A 17,087-nucleotide genomic window follows, 5' to 3' on the forward strand; every position below is an offset into this window, starting at 1 on the left:
GCGGAGTGATGGGTGCAAGAAATGGGGTGGTGGTGGGTGGGAGTTTGCAGAACTTCCTGAAGCCTGGGGAGAAATCTGGGGGTGGGTCTGACCCGACCCTGGATGCTGTCCGAGAAAGTCCCGTCCTCCCCAACCCAGCTGGGACTAGCAGCTGAGCCCAGCACAGGGTAGGAGCCACCAGCCAGGTTTTCCCCAGTCCTGCCCCACAGTGATTTACCTCTCTGTCAGCTGCTCTGGGCACCCAAAACATACTGCTGGGCAGAGTTGCATGACCGCTTTTTTGTGGCTTCCCTGTCAGAAAGTCATTTTCCTGCGCGGAAGCAAAGAAGACGGCTTATACTGCTTATACAACCGATATATTTGGACAACAAATGAGAGCTACATGGATTGACACAAGCTGAGAATTGATATGACCTTTTTCTAGTGCAGTATTTCGATAAGCATACATGAAATATTAGGTTTCATCCACAGGGTGGCATTGCAAAACAAAGAATAACAATATGTGGGAGCATAGTAAGCACTTTGTGTCCAAAATGAAGGCAAGTTAATAAACTGTTTTAAAAATGTTTACTAGTAGTTTTTCAACCTAGAATGTATTGAAGACAATAAAACATCTAGAAAAGCTTGTGAGACAGTTACTTTGCTGCTGCTGGTTCATTGGACAATGCTTATGGTGACAGACCTTTATCAGATTTCATTTTAAAAAAATCACTTGTGGGACAATGCCCTATTGCTACAGAAAAATAGTTAGTATCAATTAAAAAGACCCAAAAAACAAATACCAAAACTTTCAAAGGTGGGTAAGGAGGCCTGGTTCCTTCTGAAAGTTCTTGACACACTTCTTAAAAGGTAAACAAAAACACACTACAGTACTAGTGCTGATGAAGATGCTGGTTTGAGTGTCCTGGAGGCGCTTCCTCACATTTAAGCCCCTTTGCTTTCAGTTTAAACCAATTTTTACTGAAAAAATCCCAGGTTTTACAAAAAGTATTATTTGTGGGTTTTTTTTTTCCTGGATGGATTTGAACCAGTGAATCAAACACTGTGTTTCCTGAAGCGTTCCTGTTCTTCAGAATTAGTATTTTTTTTTTTTTTTTTTTTTTGTAGAAACAACATTTCTTTTCTGACCTGGCTTAAATTCTCAGTCATTTTCTTTTAGCCTAACCTCTGTTCCTGGTTTACCTCCTTTAATCTCTTAGCTCCCTTTTTATTTTTTTCCCTCAGTTCTTTTGCTTTCCTCTTCATCTCTCTTAGGACTGCCAAGAAAACTTGAGCCTTCTGGACTGTAGAAAGAAAGGGCTAAACTTCCTCATCGTTTAGGCCCTTCTCCCATAAACACTACCTAAGCATTTGGTAAAATGACAGCAGATGGCACTTGTGCACAGGCTTCTTTTATTTGTAGAACCTGCTTCATTTTATTTACTTAGGGCTGAAGAGTTTCTTAAGCAAAACTTTTTGGTATAATCTGAAGGATACTTATTACTATGCCTGGGGGAATTCTGTGCCAAAAATTAAAAATTCTGCATATTTGTCAAAATAACACAATATAATCATACCAGTTTCAATTATTTTGGTAATTTATTTCAAAATATCTCTCAACAAGTACGTCTAACAATACAGACAACCAAAAAGATAGAGCAAAGGTTTTTTGACAAAGAGATTCTTTAATATAGAACTATGAGTAACAATTCATTTAAACTACAATACAGAAATGGATTTCCTGCACCTCTCAGAAGCAGTGCAAAGGCTTGGGAGAGTCTGGGTTAATGGAGAAACTGAGGGAGGGGGAAGTAATTGCTGGGAAGGAGCCTGGGAGTGAACCAGGAATGTTGCTGGGTTGGGTGGGAGAAGTATGGAACAGGGTTTTTTTTGGGGGGTGGGGGATGTGTGTGTGTTGGGGGTGTTAGGGAGTTGACCTTCCCCATGCAGACCCTGGCCTGACCCTTAGTCTCTCCCATTCAGTCAGGCACCCTGTCCCCATGTGTCCCTGCACTCCCATTCAGCCCCTGTCCCAGTCTGTCCCCCCACTAGCCCTTCTGAACCTCCATCTGTGACTCCCAGCAGCCTTATGTGCCATGCTCTGTCCATATCCTGTGCCTCCTCACTTGGTTCCGCAGGCAGGGTGCTGTGAAGAATGCATACTCTCCTCTCTATCGGTTGCTGGTCAGTGAGCCAGCTGCCCTCAGTTCTGGTGCCACAGCAGACCCTGGCGGGTGAAAGGCATAACTGCAGTGCCTCTTTGACAGAATGTATTTTCTATGGAGGAAAAAAAAATCTGCAGGGGACATGAATTCTGCATGCGTGGAGTGGTGCAATATTCTCCCAGGAGTAGTTTACCGGCGTCTTATTTCAGTTATTTAATATAACCATTAATTTGGACATTTTTAAAAAAAGTACAACATGAGACCTTAAGTCCCACACTTGGGACTTGTTTAATAACATCTCAGTTTCATACAATACCTGGATCCCATTAATAGATTTTATATAAACTAGTTTCAAGTGTTCAGTGTTTTCTGAAATTATTTCAGGAGGGAAATTAAACAGATTAGTCCATTCACTGAAGCACATGTCCAAATCATCCAGTATCTTGAGTAATTGGTCATTCCAGATCTATGTATTATCTTTTTGTGTGCTGCAAGAGCTCTGTCCCCCATTCTCATGAGTCTCACCCTTGTTGATATAGCATAGCTTCATAGAAGTTGTAGTTGCATAAAGGGAGCATGGGGGTGGGGAGAGTTCCATGGAGTGCTTTGAATGTTGAGACTAAAATCTTGAATTTAATGACATTATTCTAGAGGGAACCAATGCAGAGAGCAGAATGTTCATAGCGCACACTGTTGATGAACAGGCAGATTACTGAATTTAGAGCCAAGTGGACCTTTTTCAGAATTGGTGGCTTTATTCCTAGGCATGATGCATTGCAATAGTCAAATTGTGAATGTGTGAACTGCTATGGCCAAATCAAAATCTTGTAGTATGAGGCACAGACTTCTGGCCAGTTGTGTTTCAGAGTTTTTAGCAGCCATGACTATTTGTCTAATTTGACTATTAGTATGTAAAAGTAACAAGGAGTCCAAAAAGACCCATGATGACTGAATGGCAAATTACTATGATGGAGGAGGGTAACATAGATATGGGGAATTCTTTGCAATTCTTCTTTTCCCCCATCATGCAACCTCCATCCTGCAGCAGTTTAGTTGTAGTCAACTGTTGATAGGATTGGCAGAATTCAATTTTTTCATGTGGTTTCGGTGGATATCTGTTTTTAAGCATTTTTCTATTTTTATTGATTTTAATTTTTCAGTTGTGCAGTATTATGGGTTTTAAGCATTTTTTTTTCAATTTTTCTGTTCAAATTTTCACAGATGTGGGAAAATATGGGGAGAGGTCAGACAATTTACTGACAGTAAATGCTGAGTTTCAAAAAGTTAAAGCTTTAAAACTGTTAAAGCACAAATTGTCAACATCATGTGAAAATTTACAAAGTATCCTTCAGTCTGTCAAGAATTATTTATCTTTGCATAGGTGTAAATTTTAATTATCAATGGAAATATTTTTTGTTGGTTTTGTGTGTGGTAAAATTGACATTTACCGATAAAAATCGAATCCTTCTAAGCCTCATATGGGTGCTGATGGCTCTTAAGCATCAAGATAGTAGGAGTAATTGCTGTTAGCATTTGATGTTAGCAAAATGTAGAGCTGGGTGTTGTCTATGACTGCTGGCTTTTCTGCTTATGCTATTTCAAAATCTCCCCCTTCAGCTTCTTGTAGGTGTTGAATAGAGTAGGAGAGGGTTGAGCCTTGTAGGACTCCACAAGTGAAAGTTCTAGACGTAGAAGAATAGTTGCTCTTCAACCCTGTGGATTCAGTCTGAAAGGAACGGATGGAGCCATCTGAGTGTTCTGTTCATCCCTGCTTTCTCTCTGAGACACAACAGGAGTATTGATGGCCAGCATGATCAAATGCCAGAGACATCCAGCAGTATAAGTAGTAGTTTGATATTTGTATCACAGTAGTGCCCAAAGGGTCCAACAAGGATCAGGCCCTCACTGTGGTAAAAATATGGTTCCCTCCCCCCAAGGAGCAACCCTATGCAGAGACTCCCTTTTCAAAATAGACTAAAAGAAGCAAAATGTTAATGGTATTTATCTTGTTGTTCGTATTCCCCTATCTAGGTGCTAATGTGCTGCAGATTGCTAATCCAATCCAATCCAATCTTTCTTCCATCCTGCCCATCCCGCAGAAATAAAATTGGGCTGCGTGTGTGAGAGAAGCAGCCAACCACATGATGCTTGTTTTACAGAGGTGCTTCTGTTACAAAGGATGGTCTTTCCCTCATTTTTAATGTGAAAGTTCATACTTGCAATGGTTCTCAGCAGGATAAGTGCAATTGATAACTTTGATGAAACTTGATTTAGAATAAGTTTTAAGTGCTGGGAAACTGTGCACAAGCAGAATGTGAATTACCACACATTTTAAGCAATGCACTGAAGTGAATTAATAATTGCGTCTCTATGGGTTACTGCAGCTTTCCTAGTAGTCCTTTGTGTTCTGGCAGTAAGTGTGAAGAGAAAAGCTTTATGTTCTATCTTGCTTTATTGTTCAATTATACTTACAAAAATGGTATTGGTATTTAATCTATGGAAAATAAATGTAATTTGTGGGGGAGAAAGCCTGTTTATGCTAATATGATAGGCTGCTATGTTATAGAAGTTGATTAGGACATTTTTATTGTAAATTGTGATTTATAATCCATTCCCCGGTAAACTTACGCAATAGGACTGAAATATTGTTTAATTTCTTGTATAATTTCTTATGAGTGAATGTGCAATAAAAGGGACCCAAAAATGGTTTACTACTAACCGGTTAGTCTATACGAATTAAAATGAATCACTGTTAAGCTCTACCTCCCCATTCTATTCACACCTACTCTTCTTCATACTTCCCTTGCCACTTCCATTAGTGCCCATTCTAAACCTCTTTGTAAACAATACTTCCCAAAAATGTAAAAGTTGACCATTTAAATAGCTGGACCTTTTCTGCCATGGTTTTTTTGTTTCATTTTAATACCTAAACTATTCTTTATAAATTGATTTATATGTTTCTGGAATTTAAAGTGTTGTGGAAACACTAATATTTTATCAAGAGAATAATACACTTTTTTCAAGGATGAAATTTCTTTTGTATTACAGTAAAAGCTGTGTTATCCAGTACTTTACCAACCGGAAAGCTCTATAAACCGGCATTTCTGATCTTCATTAAAAGTCTGGGTTATAGTCTGGTTGGTGTGGGGCAGGCAGGCTCCCTACCTCGCTCTGCGTGGCTCCCTGGAAGTGGCAACATGTTCCTGCTGCTCCTGGGTGGAGGCATGGCTAGGTGGCTTTGCATGCTGCACTGGTTCCACAGCTCCCATTGTTGTGTTTGAAAAGCTTGTTATCAAGTGAGACAATATTTATTGCTTCCTAGGTGAAAATCCTTCAAATGCTTCAGTATAGGAATTGTACTATGCCAAAAAGATTAGTTTTGTTAATATATCAGTACATGGAGCAGATGTTCCAATTCTTTGGTTCCACTGAAAGAATTGTCTTGGACGATCTTTCCTGTTAGTTTTTAAATAATTACAATATACTCACCCTATTCTCTGGTCTTTCATTTTGGGGATCATAGCCATATAGGGCTGGAAGGATCCTTGAGAGGTCATCCAGACCATCCCCACACTTAGGTAGGACCAAATATACCTAGACCATCTCTGACAGGTGTTTGTCTACCCTATTCATGAAAATCTCCAGTGACTGGGATTCCACAACCTCCCTTGAAAGCTTATTCAGGTGGTTAACTACCCTTGTAGTTAGAAAGTTTTTCCTAAACTACGTCTCCCTTGCTGCAGGTTACCTCTTGTGCTATCTTCAGTGCACATGGAGAACTATTAATCACTGTTCTCTTTATAACCAACCTTAACATGTCTGAAGACTTATCATGTCCTCCTTCAGTCTTTTTTTTCCCCCTCACTAAACATATCCAGTTTTTAAAAACTCATTAGGTCAGGATAACATCTCTTTGATAAAGCTTCATTTCACAAACACTTCTAGAGTGCCATTTGGCACTAGCTGTCTTTAATTTATCTTTGAATATTTTACAATAGTTAGCACTTAATTAATATGAACAAAAAATAAGAAAAAGGCTTACTGATTCCAGTCATCGCTGGTATGTTTTTTTTTTTTTTTCTCTTTCCATTTTTGATACTTTAAGAAAATCCTCTGAAAGCTTGTGGAATGGGACAGTAACTTCTTATTCACTGCAGAGAAGCTGAAATCCATTGTACAATTCTGCAAAGCCACGTGATTTGGGCTGCTGCGGGGTTGCTATTGTTAAGTTGCAAGTATCAACAGCTATGAAAAGGCATGCTTACATAGTCATTTTATAAAGGTTTTATATGAGAATATGACAGGATTTTTTCAATTAACTTTCTCGGTATAGACTGTGCCCTGGTCTGAAACCTAATGTCATATGTTGATGTGTGATTCTTTGTTGCTACTTTATCAGTGACTTTTGTAGGAGTGGGCAGATTAAAACACCTCATCCAGAGAAGTGACCCTGCTAAACTACCCAGGGAAAAAAATGCTGAGAGACCTTAAGGATTGAGAAGTTTTGGTAGGTTTGTTTGTTTGTTTTGTTTGTTTTGAGGATTGGATGGATGATAGTATTTTTCAAAGTGAGTGGTAGATTTGCTTCTCTGAAGGAGGTGTTGGTAACTTCCATTAGCCGTGAATAGTTTGATATTTATTAGCCAAGAGGGACGTTCAGTAGACTCCTTCAGCTTCAGTGAGTGTGAGGCCATATACCATCAAATAGTGGTATGGTGGCTAATGCGGTCAACTCTGGTTCAGAGTTTTCTGCCTTGTAGTGGCTGGTGATTTGACCCAGTGGCTGGATTATGAAGTCCAGATTGCCAGGCGGAATAACCCTGCTGGCTGTGGTTTTGCAACTGTGATGGAGGTAGAGTAGACACTTTTTTTTCTTTCCTTATTATGGTGGTGTACTTCTGTCAGAAACCTGTATGCTCTTGAATGGATTTGTAGTGAGTTTTTCACAACTGATGTTCTCACCTGCTGCCTATGTGCTTCATCTGCTGAAGTTTCATGGTGATTTCCTCAGCATGTGTGGGGGAGGGACAGTGTAGAGCCAAGTCACAAATGGTAGTGGTGATACGCTGGAGGGTAGGATACACAGGGACCTAGACAAATTAGAGGATTGGGCCAAAAGAAATCTGATGAGGTTCAGCAAGGACAAGTGCAGAGTCCTGCACTTAAGACGGAAGAATCCCATGCACCGCTACAGACTAGGGGCCGAGTGGCTAGGCAGCAGTTCTGCAGAAAAGGACCTAGGGGTTACAGTGGACGAGAAGCTGGATATGAGTCAACAGTGTGCCGTTGTTGCCAAGAAGGCCAATGGCATTTTGGGCTGTATAAGTAGGTGCATTGCCAGCAGATCGAGGGACGTGATTGTTCCCCTGTATTCGACATTGGTGAGGTCTTATCTGGAGTACTGTGTCCAGTTTTGGGCCCCACGCTACAAGAAGGATGTGGAAAAACTGGAAAGCGTCCAGCAGAGAGCAACAAAAATGATTAGGGGACTGGAACACATGACTTATGAGGAGAGGCTGAGGGAACTGGGATTGTTTAGTCTGCAGAAGAGAAGAATGAGAGGGGATTTAATAGCTGCTTTCAACTACCTGAAAGGGGGTTCCAAAGAGAATGGATCTAGACTGTTCTCAGAGGTAGCAGATGACAGAACGAGGAGTAATTGTCTCAAGTTGCAGTGGAGGAGGTTTAGGTTGGATATTAGGAAAAACTTTTTCCTTAGGACGGTGGTGAAGCACTGGAATGCATTACCTAGGGAGGTGGTGGAATCTCCTTCCTTAGAAGTTTTTAAGGTCAGGCTTGACAAAGCCCTGGCTGGGATGATTTAGTTGGGGATTGGTCCTGCTTTGAGCAGGGGGTTGGACTAGATGACCTCCTGAGGTCCCTTCCAACCCTGATATTCTATGATATTACACTATTAGCCTTTTGACCTTGTAGTTGGGTGGTTTGCCTTTCAAATTTATGCTGAAAGCTTAAGGGTTTTAAAGTTTTTTTTGCATGCAGACTGGCTTAAGGAGACTGAGGATGGGAGGAATTATGTTTAACTGTATTTTCTAGTTGTTAAAATAGAAGTAAAATAAGTCTTTCTGGCTTTATTTTTCAGCTGTAGCAGAAGTGAAACTTCGAGATGATCAGTATACCCTGGACCACATGCGTGCCTTTGGCATGTATAATTACCTACACCTTGATTCTTGGTACCAGGATAATGTCTACTATGTTGATCAACTTGGAAGGGTTATGAATTTATCAGTGACTCTGGTAAGAATAAAATTTCTTTTTTAAAAAAATGAGAGGTGTGGTGGGACAAGAGAAAAGAAAATGAAATATGCAAGCACAAAAAACTGAAGAGGGGAAAATCTTGGGGGAGGAGAGTGTAGAAGGGGAGCGGGGGGAATCTATAAGGGAAGTTGAGGGGGAGTTCTATGGCTTTTGTTATATGAGAGGTCAGACTAGATACCAAGATCAGAAGGGACCATGGGTGGTTTTCTACGACTTGGAGAAAGAGAAGGGTGCAAGGTAGGGTGTGGGGTTTGAAACAAAAACCAAGGAAGTGATGGGTTTCAGTACTGTTTTCTCCCAGCTCTTCCTTTTCTGAAAAGGGTCCTCCTTTATTTTCATTCTGAAAGGGGAAGAGGAGGGTGCCTAGTTACTGGATGAAGGGAAAAAAAGAGCGGGCACCCTTTTCTAGTTGGCAAAATGGTCCTCCTTAATTCTCCTTCATGTTCTTTGTTTAATTTGAAAAATCTCTTCAGTGTATAAGCATAAGAAGAGAGAGGTTGTGATGGGTGGGAGTCAGTGATGAGGGCACCTCTGGCATGTACAGACCAAAAACTTAATTTGGGCCAAGTAGATGGGTGAAGGACCTTTGGGTTTACTCAGTGGAATCTGAGTAAATTAGACCAGTGGTTTTCAAACTCTTTTTCTGGGGACCAGTTGAAGAAAATTCTTGATGCCCGTGACCCAACGGAGCTGGGAATGAGAGGTTTGGGTGTGGGAGGGGCTCAGGGCTGGGGCAGAAGGTTGGGGTGCAGGAGTGAGGGCTGCAGGGTGGGGCTGGGAATGAGGGGGTCAGGGCTCTGGGCTGGGGGTGCAGGCTCTGGGGTGAGGCTGGGGATGAGGGGTGTGGGGTGCAGGAAGGAGTTCCAGGTTTGGGGGGGGGGCTCAGGGCTGGGGCAAGGGATTGGGGTGTGGGGTTGTGGCACGGACTTATCTCCGGCGGCTCCCAGTCAGCAGCACAGTGGGGGTACAGAGGCAGCCTTCCCACCTGTCCTGGCACTGCGGACCACGCTACGCCCCGGAAGCGGCCAGCAGCAGGTCCAGCTCCTAGGCGGAGGCGCACGACCCTCACTCGCAGGCACCGCCCCCCTCCTCCCCCCCCTCGGTTCCCATTGGCTGGTTCCTGGCTATTGGGAGTGCAGAGCCAGTGCTTGGGGTGGGGGCAGCATGCAGAGCCCTGTGGGCCCCCCTGCTGGACCCGCTGCTGGCCACTTCCGGCCGCAGCATGGTGTTGAAACAGGTAAGGACTAGTGCTGACCACAGCGACCCAGTGCCTGACATGCCATGACCTAGTACTGCGTCGTGACCCGACCTTTGAAAAACGCTGAATTAGACTAAACCAGAAAAGATGGTGGTTCTGTGGTTTTATATCAGCATTCTCCAGTAGTAGAATCTATGCTATATTTTGAGGCTGTTTTATCTGGATTTAGCAATTTCCATTATAAGGTAATTCTGCAAGAGGAAATACTACCTGGACACAGTGTTTCTGATAAACGTCTGGTGTTGTACTTAACAATAATTGTAATAAGCAGACATTGGGATTCATGGGGAATAGGAGAACATGTTACTGGTGATATTAACTTTTGTAAATGCCATTTTAGTATTTTTAGCTTTGGACATGTCCATCCCCTGTGAAGTAAGTCTATATTTCTCACAATTGAGGCTTATATTTAATTGGACAACCTTTACAGGTAGTGTGATGTAAGAACATGGCTGAAAATTTGTGATTTGGTGTTAAATTTATGTTTTGATTGACTCAACACTTTTCACTTATCGATATGGATTTAAACATTTTCTTTTGTTTAGATAAACACTTTGTTCATAATTGGATCTAGTTAATTTAAACAGCAGTGCCTCATGCATTTTCTTGATTAACATTTTACAGTAAGAGGCAAAATGAAATACTGATAGATCATTCACATGATAAAGTTTTCTCTGGTAGCGAATGACTCAGCAGCTAATTCTGTTTTCAAAACAGTGATAAAGTTATATAACGTGTCAGTGGAATTGTGGAACATCGTTACAGCTTGAGGATTATAGAGACTATTAAACCTATAAAATACAAATTTGTCATTCACTATTCGTTTCCTGTTCCTTTCTCATATCCCATTCCTTACTGAAATGTGGGGGTTTTCCTAGGCTATGTTTGGGTTTGAAATGAAAGCCATTAAAGATTTTAGAAGGTAGGAGGGAATATCTGTAATCACTTAATTATAATCTTGTAGATGTTTAAAATCAGTGGTGATTACATATACTTTCCAATTTGCCTTGATTGAAAGCAAGTTGGCTGCAATGATGAGGATGAAGAGTGGCATTGTTAGAGACGAAAATGGAGGGGAATCCTTAAGTGACTCAAAAAAGGGGAAGAGGAAGGAGATCGTCTGTCTCACCAAAAGATTATCCAGATACCCTATTTTGCCTGTCTTCCTTCAAAAGGCCTAGACAATTTAACTTTTAGATACACAATCTTCTGCATAGTTGCTTTCAGCACCATGCAGTCTTTTCATACTCTTATCTCTGAACTCTACAGAACTTGGTTTAACCCTGCTCTCATGGATTTAAGCCACAATTACACTTAGTGGCAGTAATGAGATATCTGACCCTTTAAGACTGAGCATGCGAGTCTCCATGGCTATGCTAATCCATTTCAGTGATTGGACTGCAAAACAAATCTATGGGCTGAAAGAAACCACCACTGAGAGATTAAGTGGGTCCACAGTGGCAGTTCATAGTTAAGAGGAAACCCAGGTTGCTCATTCTGTTTAGGACTTGAAACTGGAGCATTCAAGTATGTGGATGGGTTGGTGCTCCCCTCTTTCTTGAGCTAAAAGTGTTTACCCAAAGCTACTAGGCATGAAATACCCCCATAGTAGGGCTTTCTGGGAAGAGTGACACTCTATAAGCTGCTTTCCCCTCATAAATTGAGGCTGTAGAAGGAGTTGACAGTCTCTCCTAGAGATACAGAAACTTTACCTGTGTGTTTTGGACTTTGCCAAATCTCAGGGGACAGTCAGTATACCCAGCAGAAATGCCTGGGAGAAAGAAACCTATCCAAGGGAAGCCTTTGTGAAGAGTGGGCTTGCAACAAGGCCAATTTGTAGTTTTACTGTATTGCAGGGCTGAGAAAGGAAGGGTTTTATGGATCCCATCATACTGAAGTCTAACTTTTTCCTTTGTTAAAAATAGTGAAATACTCTATCCAACTATAATTTTTTGAGCATTTAATCAAGAACATAATTACCCTACTTCCCAAGAGACAGTAGTTGTCATCTGTCATATGCAGTTAATTGAAATCATATGGATATTCTTTCATACTACAGCTCACTCTACAGAAATCCCTTGGCAACAATTAGGGAAATATCACAAAGACTCATTAATATCCTCCCATGAGTTTTTTTTTGTTCTATTAAAGTCTGATTACTTGTCACATTCTCATATTCTAAGCAGAGAAATCACTTGTTTCATGACTGTTTTGTTTGAGATGGAGAGAGAACTTTTTAAAGGTATGAAAATGAATTTGTATACAGAAACTTCAATAAGATCACTCACTATGAGCATGCTTCACTCATATCTATCAAATGTATATCTGTACATGATACTCATTGATATCATGTAGTTAAGTAGTGTTGCCATTGACTTAAGTGGCAATATCTATCAAAATAAAAAATGAAATGAATAAATATATTCTAAGTCCTGATTCATTTTCCAAGGGGATAGATCTTGTGCCCTTCCTTCATTACTTATCAGATTTTAAAAAAAGCAGGTAAATACCTTCTCTTGTGCTAGAGTCTACAAGATATCTACTTCTGTAGCAACTTTCCTCTGAGGATCAAAGTGCTTTACATACATCAGCAAATGTGATGTAAGTAACTGTTATAACTAGCTTACTGAAGATGCCATCCACAAATGCAGAGATGAGGACAAGGAAGTCTTTGCCACTTTTTCAGATGACAAACATAAAATGAAAAAGATGAGCGCTAATCATGATCATGTGCAATTGTTCTAAACTGCAATGTGGTGTTCAGAACACTCTTTAAACCTAGTTGAGAGAAAAGTAACATCATCTTGGCCAAAAGCACAGTGTGGAAATGTAAAAATTCTTCCACTATCACATTCAGCTTCATGGTGGTTTAGGAGGACTGATGCCTCAGTTTCTCAGTGATATTCAGTGGAACTCTTGAGAGTATTGTACTTCTCCATTTGCATCCAAGTATCATATGTTGAAATTTGCGTTGAGGTTGGGAAGGACTTTATGTAAAATGTATATTTTATCTTGATCAACTTAACTGTGTGGGGTATTGTAGGCTGCTGTGAGCCCTGTGCGGGACTTGCAGCTGGAGGCCCTCCCTGCTGCTGGGGGCTGACAGCCTGAGCTGTGAGTCATGCGCAGGGCTCATAGCTGGAGGCTCCCCCCCGCTGCCAGGGGCTGACAGCCAACAGGCAATGGAAGTAATGCAATGTCTACAAAGATACTGTATCACCCTAACTACATTGATCTAAGAGCTATGCCTCTTGCAGAGGTGGAGTTATTAGATTGGCTTAGGGGGCGACTTACATCGGTAGGATCAATGTTGTAGTGTATGGAGTTAGGTCGACCTAACCTGTAGTGTAGACCTTATTATTCAGGTCTTATTCAGAAGTAAATTTATTTTAGTAGTTCTTTGAGTGGTTGCAGATGTGTATTCCACTCAAGTGTATGATTGCCTAGTGCACAGAGAGCTGGAGACATTTTTCTTGTAACAGGATCTGTTGGGGTGGCATGCATGCCCTATAGTCCTTGTGGCTCCTCTCAAAGCTATATAATGTTGGCACTGCCCTGACCCCTCTCCCTACAGCTCCTTCTTACCACCTGCAGCCTGAATCAGAATTCCCTGTGTTGGTTTTCTCCTCATGGCTTTTCTTCTGCATCATAGTTTGTGGCTCAGACCTTAGTAGTGTAAATTAGCAGCAGATAGGAGTTGTAGTGTAGTTTTAGTGTAGTGTTAGTTTATTACATTCGGTTTAGAGTTCATAGTTAGTTTTTGTGCTGCCCACCACTGTAGGTTAAGCAGCACTCCATGGGCTTCAAATATTGCCCATCACGTGGGCTGTGACCTGCTGCTTTTTTCTCCTGTGGAACATCTCTAAAGTTGATTTGTTTGTTACAGAAGAAAACAAGAAATGTCACCACTTTTGTTCTTGGTGAGTGAGCCTGGATTGTGACCCTCCCAGTGCCTTTATGTTGGACTGAATCCAGGTTCTAATGTACGTTCTCCCCAGTCCATCAGATCCCACAGGTCGTTCACAAGTTGAGGCAAGACCATATCAGATTCATCCTGACTGGTCTGGCCAAGACAGTACTGTTTTTTCAGACCTCCTCAGTCTCTCTGTTCAGCTTCCTCTCCCTCTGCTCCTCCTCCCAGAGCTACTATCGCAGCAACACAGTCGAATGCTACATCCAGATTTGTGCAGAATCCACCTCACAGCATGGCTTATGAATGGTTAGATTAGGAGGAGTGGGCTTGTTTCTTTGTAGTTCAAAAGATTGTACTCAACACCAGAAGGCAATTAACAATGGTATACTTACCTGGCCAAGTGGGAAAGGTTCTCCGTTTGGCCCACTTCTCATGGGATACAACCAGCAGAAGCAAGAGCATTTTTTACACTTGAAATGCTCTGGCATTTTATTGAGTTCTCTGAGGGTGCACCTTGCTGCAATCTCTGCTCTCCATTCCTCAGCACAAGAGGGCTTGGTATTCTCCAGTCCTACGGTGGCTAGGTTTCTCAAGGGAGTCACACGCTTCTATCCATTTATTAAAGACACTATCCTCTTGGGACCTCACTGTATTGGTGGTGCTTATGGATCTGCTGTTTGAGCTCTTGGCTTCACTGAAGCTATGGGGTCCTAGAGCATAGTGTCACTTGACATTATGCAGTTACTGCCACTTCCAGATCTGATGTGAACTCTGATATAGCAATATTGCAGTTCTTGTTTAGACTCTGAATCCACCTTCAAGTGGTAATGCTTTGGAGCCACTTGAAAATACACATCTGCAACTGTTTGAAGAAGAAAAAATGGTTACTTATTTGTTCAGTAACTGTTGTTCTTTTAAGATGGGAATGTAGATGTGTATTCCGTGACACACGCTCTGTCCCTTCATCGGAGTATTGAACATCCTCTTTGGTGTGAAAGAAATGAGAGGTGCTGGGGAAGCACTGCCCTTATATAGCCTTGGGAGGTGTTACAAGGAGGTGTAGGGCATCCATGCCACCCTACTGGGTATTGCTCTCTGTGTGTGTGTGTGGGGGGGGGGGGGAGTGGAAGTGTCTCTGGCTGTTGGTACACTAGGTGTCCTCACACCTGAGTGGAAAACAAATCTGCATTGCATCTCCAAGAACACTTACTGAAGAACAGGTGTTTTTCATTGGAGCTTTATCCTCCTTCAGCTACAGTGAACTAAGGTCACACTACTTCTGAATGAGTGTGCCCACAGAGGTTTAGTATACTTTAACTAATGTGCTTTCATGTCACACCTCTGGTTAATTTGTCTTAATTTTCCTGGCTGTCCCCATGTAGACAAGCCCTTACAGAAGCAATTGAAGGAGGCTTGGGAGGCACTTGACAGAATAGAAGCAGACACTACTGTTGCAGTCTAAGTGGAAATCTGGTTTAATCTAATTAATAGCAAGGATATAGAACTACGTGAGGACAAAATCTAAAAATTTGAGAAGCTGTGGAATCTTTTTTTAATCATTTAGGGCTTGTCTACACGGTGCATTAGTATGCACAAGCTAAGATGTAAATTGTAGTGCACGCCAGTGTGTAGTGTACTAACTATTTATGTGAGACTACATCAGCACTCACTAAAGAACTTCTAGTGTTCACAGGGTTTAACAGGGTTCACAGAGACAATTAGTGTGCAAAAAGATGGTGCACACTGGAATTTACACCCCAGTTGTCGCTTACTAATGCACTGTAAATAAGCCTTTATCCAACAAGACTGATCCCAAGTACACGGGTCATAGGTGGACCAGAACAGGAAGAAGAGCAGTATTGTCGAGTCTCATGATTTTACTGAGAATCTTGCAATATTTACTGTATTTTTCTTGAGGCTCAGCTCCTGAAGATGGCATTACATGAGAATCTTGACTCTCATAAACAAACTAGGGAAATACAATCTAGCTGGAGCTACTATAAGGTTGGTGCATAACTGGTTGGAAAAATGTTCCTAGAGAGTAGTTATCAGTGGTTCACAGTCAAGCTGGAAGTGACTGTGGTTCACAGTCAAGCTGATCAAATGGGATCCCGCAGGGATCAGTTCTGGGTCTGGTTCTGTTCAATATCATATCTTCACCAATGATTTAGATAATGGCATAGAGAGTACACTTATAAAGTTTGCAGATGATACCAAGATGGGAGGGGTTGCAAGTGCTTTGGAGGATAGGATTATAATTCAAAAAGATCTGGACAAGCTGGAGAAAGGGTCTGAAATAAATAGGATGAAATTCAATAAGGACAAATGCAAAGTACTCCACTTAGGAAGGAACAATCCGTTGCACACATACAAAATGGGAAATGACTGCCTAGGAAGGAGTTTTGTGGAAAGTGATCTGGGGGTCATAGTGGATCACAAGCTAAATGAGTCAACAGTGTAACACTTCCAAAAAAAAGTGAACATCATACATCTCAGAATTAGCAGGAGTGTAGTAAGCAAGACACAAGAAGTAATTCTTCCACTCTACACTGTGCTGATTAGGCCTCACCTGGAGTATCGTGTCCAGTTCTGGGCACCACGTGTCAAGAAATGTGGACAAATTGGAGAGAGTCCAGAGAAAAGCAACAAAAATGATTAAAAGTCTAGAGAATGAAAACATTGGGTTTGTTTAGTCTGGAGAAGAGAAGATTGAGGGGGGACATGATAAAAACAGTTTTCAGGTACATAAAAGGTTGCTACAAGGAGGAGGGAGAAAAAATTTTCTTTAACCTCTGAGGATAAGATAAGAAACAATGGCTTAAATTGCAGCAAGGGCAGTTTAGGTTGGACAAAAACTTCTTGACTGCCAGTCTAGTAATCACTGGAATAATTGCCTAGGGAGGTTGTGGAATCTCTCATTGGATATATTTAAGAGCAAGTTAGACAAGGATGGTCATGGATGGTCTAGATAATACCTAGTCTTGCCATGAGTGCAGGGGACTGGACTAGAAGACCTCTTAAGGTCCCTTCCAGTGCTTCAATTCTATGATTTTTTTTTTTTTTTAAAGTAAGTTTCTAGTCCCCATAGATGTGGAGAAAAGCTGGAAGATGTGACCAAGTTTAGCTTAAAGGCTCAAAAACCAGAAGACAAATCCCAAATTTATTATTTTTCAGAAAGCTCATGATAAAGTCTTGTGATTTTTTTTTTGCCGGGGGGAAGGTCCTAACTCATGTTGTTTGAACACTTGGGATTGGCAGTACTGGAATTGGCTGAAATGTGGTTGATGGAACATAACCCTGAATTTCATTTTTCTTTTCTCTCTCCTTCCAACAGTTACATTTGGGGTTGAAATCTGGGCCTCCAACTTTGTTTGCAAAAAAGGTTTTGTGACAATTCATTTTGGTTAAATGCTCCTTTTAAGATAGGTACTTCCGAGTGTGAAGATTATTTTCCATATTTTTTTAATCTTTTACATTAGATCTGTCAGGTACTGAT

At 41.3% G+C, this 17,087-nt stretch overlaps 1 protein-coding gene across 2 annotated transcripts in view; it reads left to right on the forward strand.

Annotated features, from left to right (window-relative positions):
- Positions 1-17,087, forward strand: part of NUDCD1 (NudC domain containing 1) — a 144,834-nt gene that overhangs the window by 5,497 nt on the left and 122,250 nt on the right. Inside the window, exon 2 of one of the 2 annotated variants that reach the window (XM_007065303.4) lies at positions 8,245-8,399. The exons of the other annotated variant lie outside the window; for it this stretch is intronic. Coding sequence (XP_007065365.2) covers positions 8,245-8,399 — 155 coding nt within the window. The remainder of the gene's footprint in view (positions 1-8,244; positions 8,400-17,087) is intronic. 2 annotated transcript variants of the gene reach the window in all.

This window comes from Chelonia mydas, chromosome 2 (genome assembly GCF_015237465.2).
Source record: "Chelonia mydas isolate rCheMyd1 chromosome 2, rCheMyd1.pri.v2, whole genome shotgun sequence".
NCBI classification, from domain to species: Eukaryota; Metazoa; Chordata; order Testudines; family Cheloniidae; genus Chelonia; species Chelonia mydas.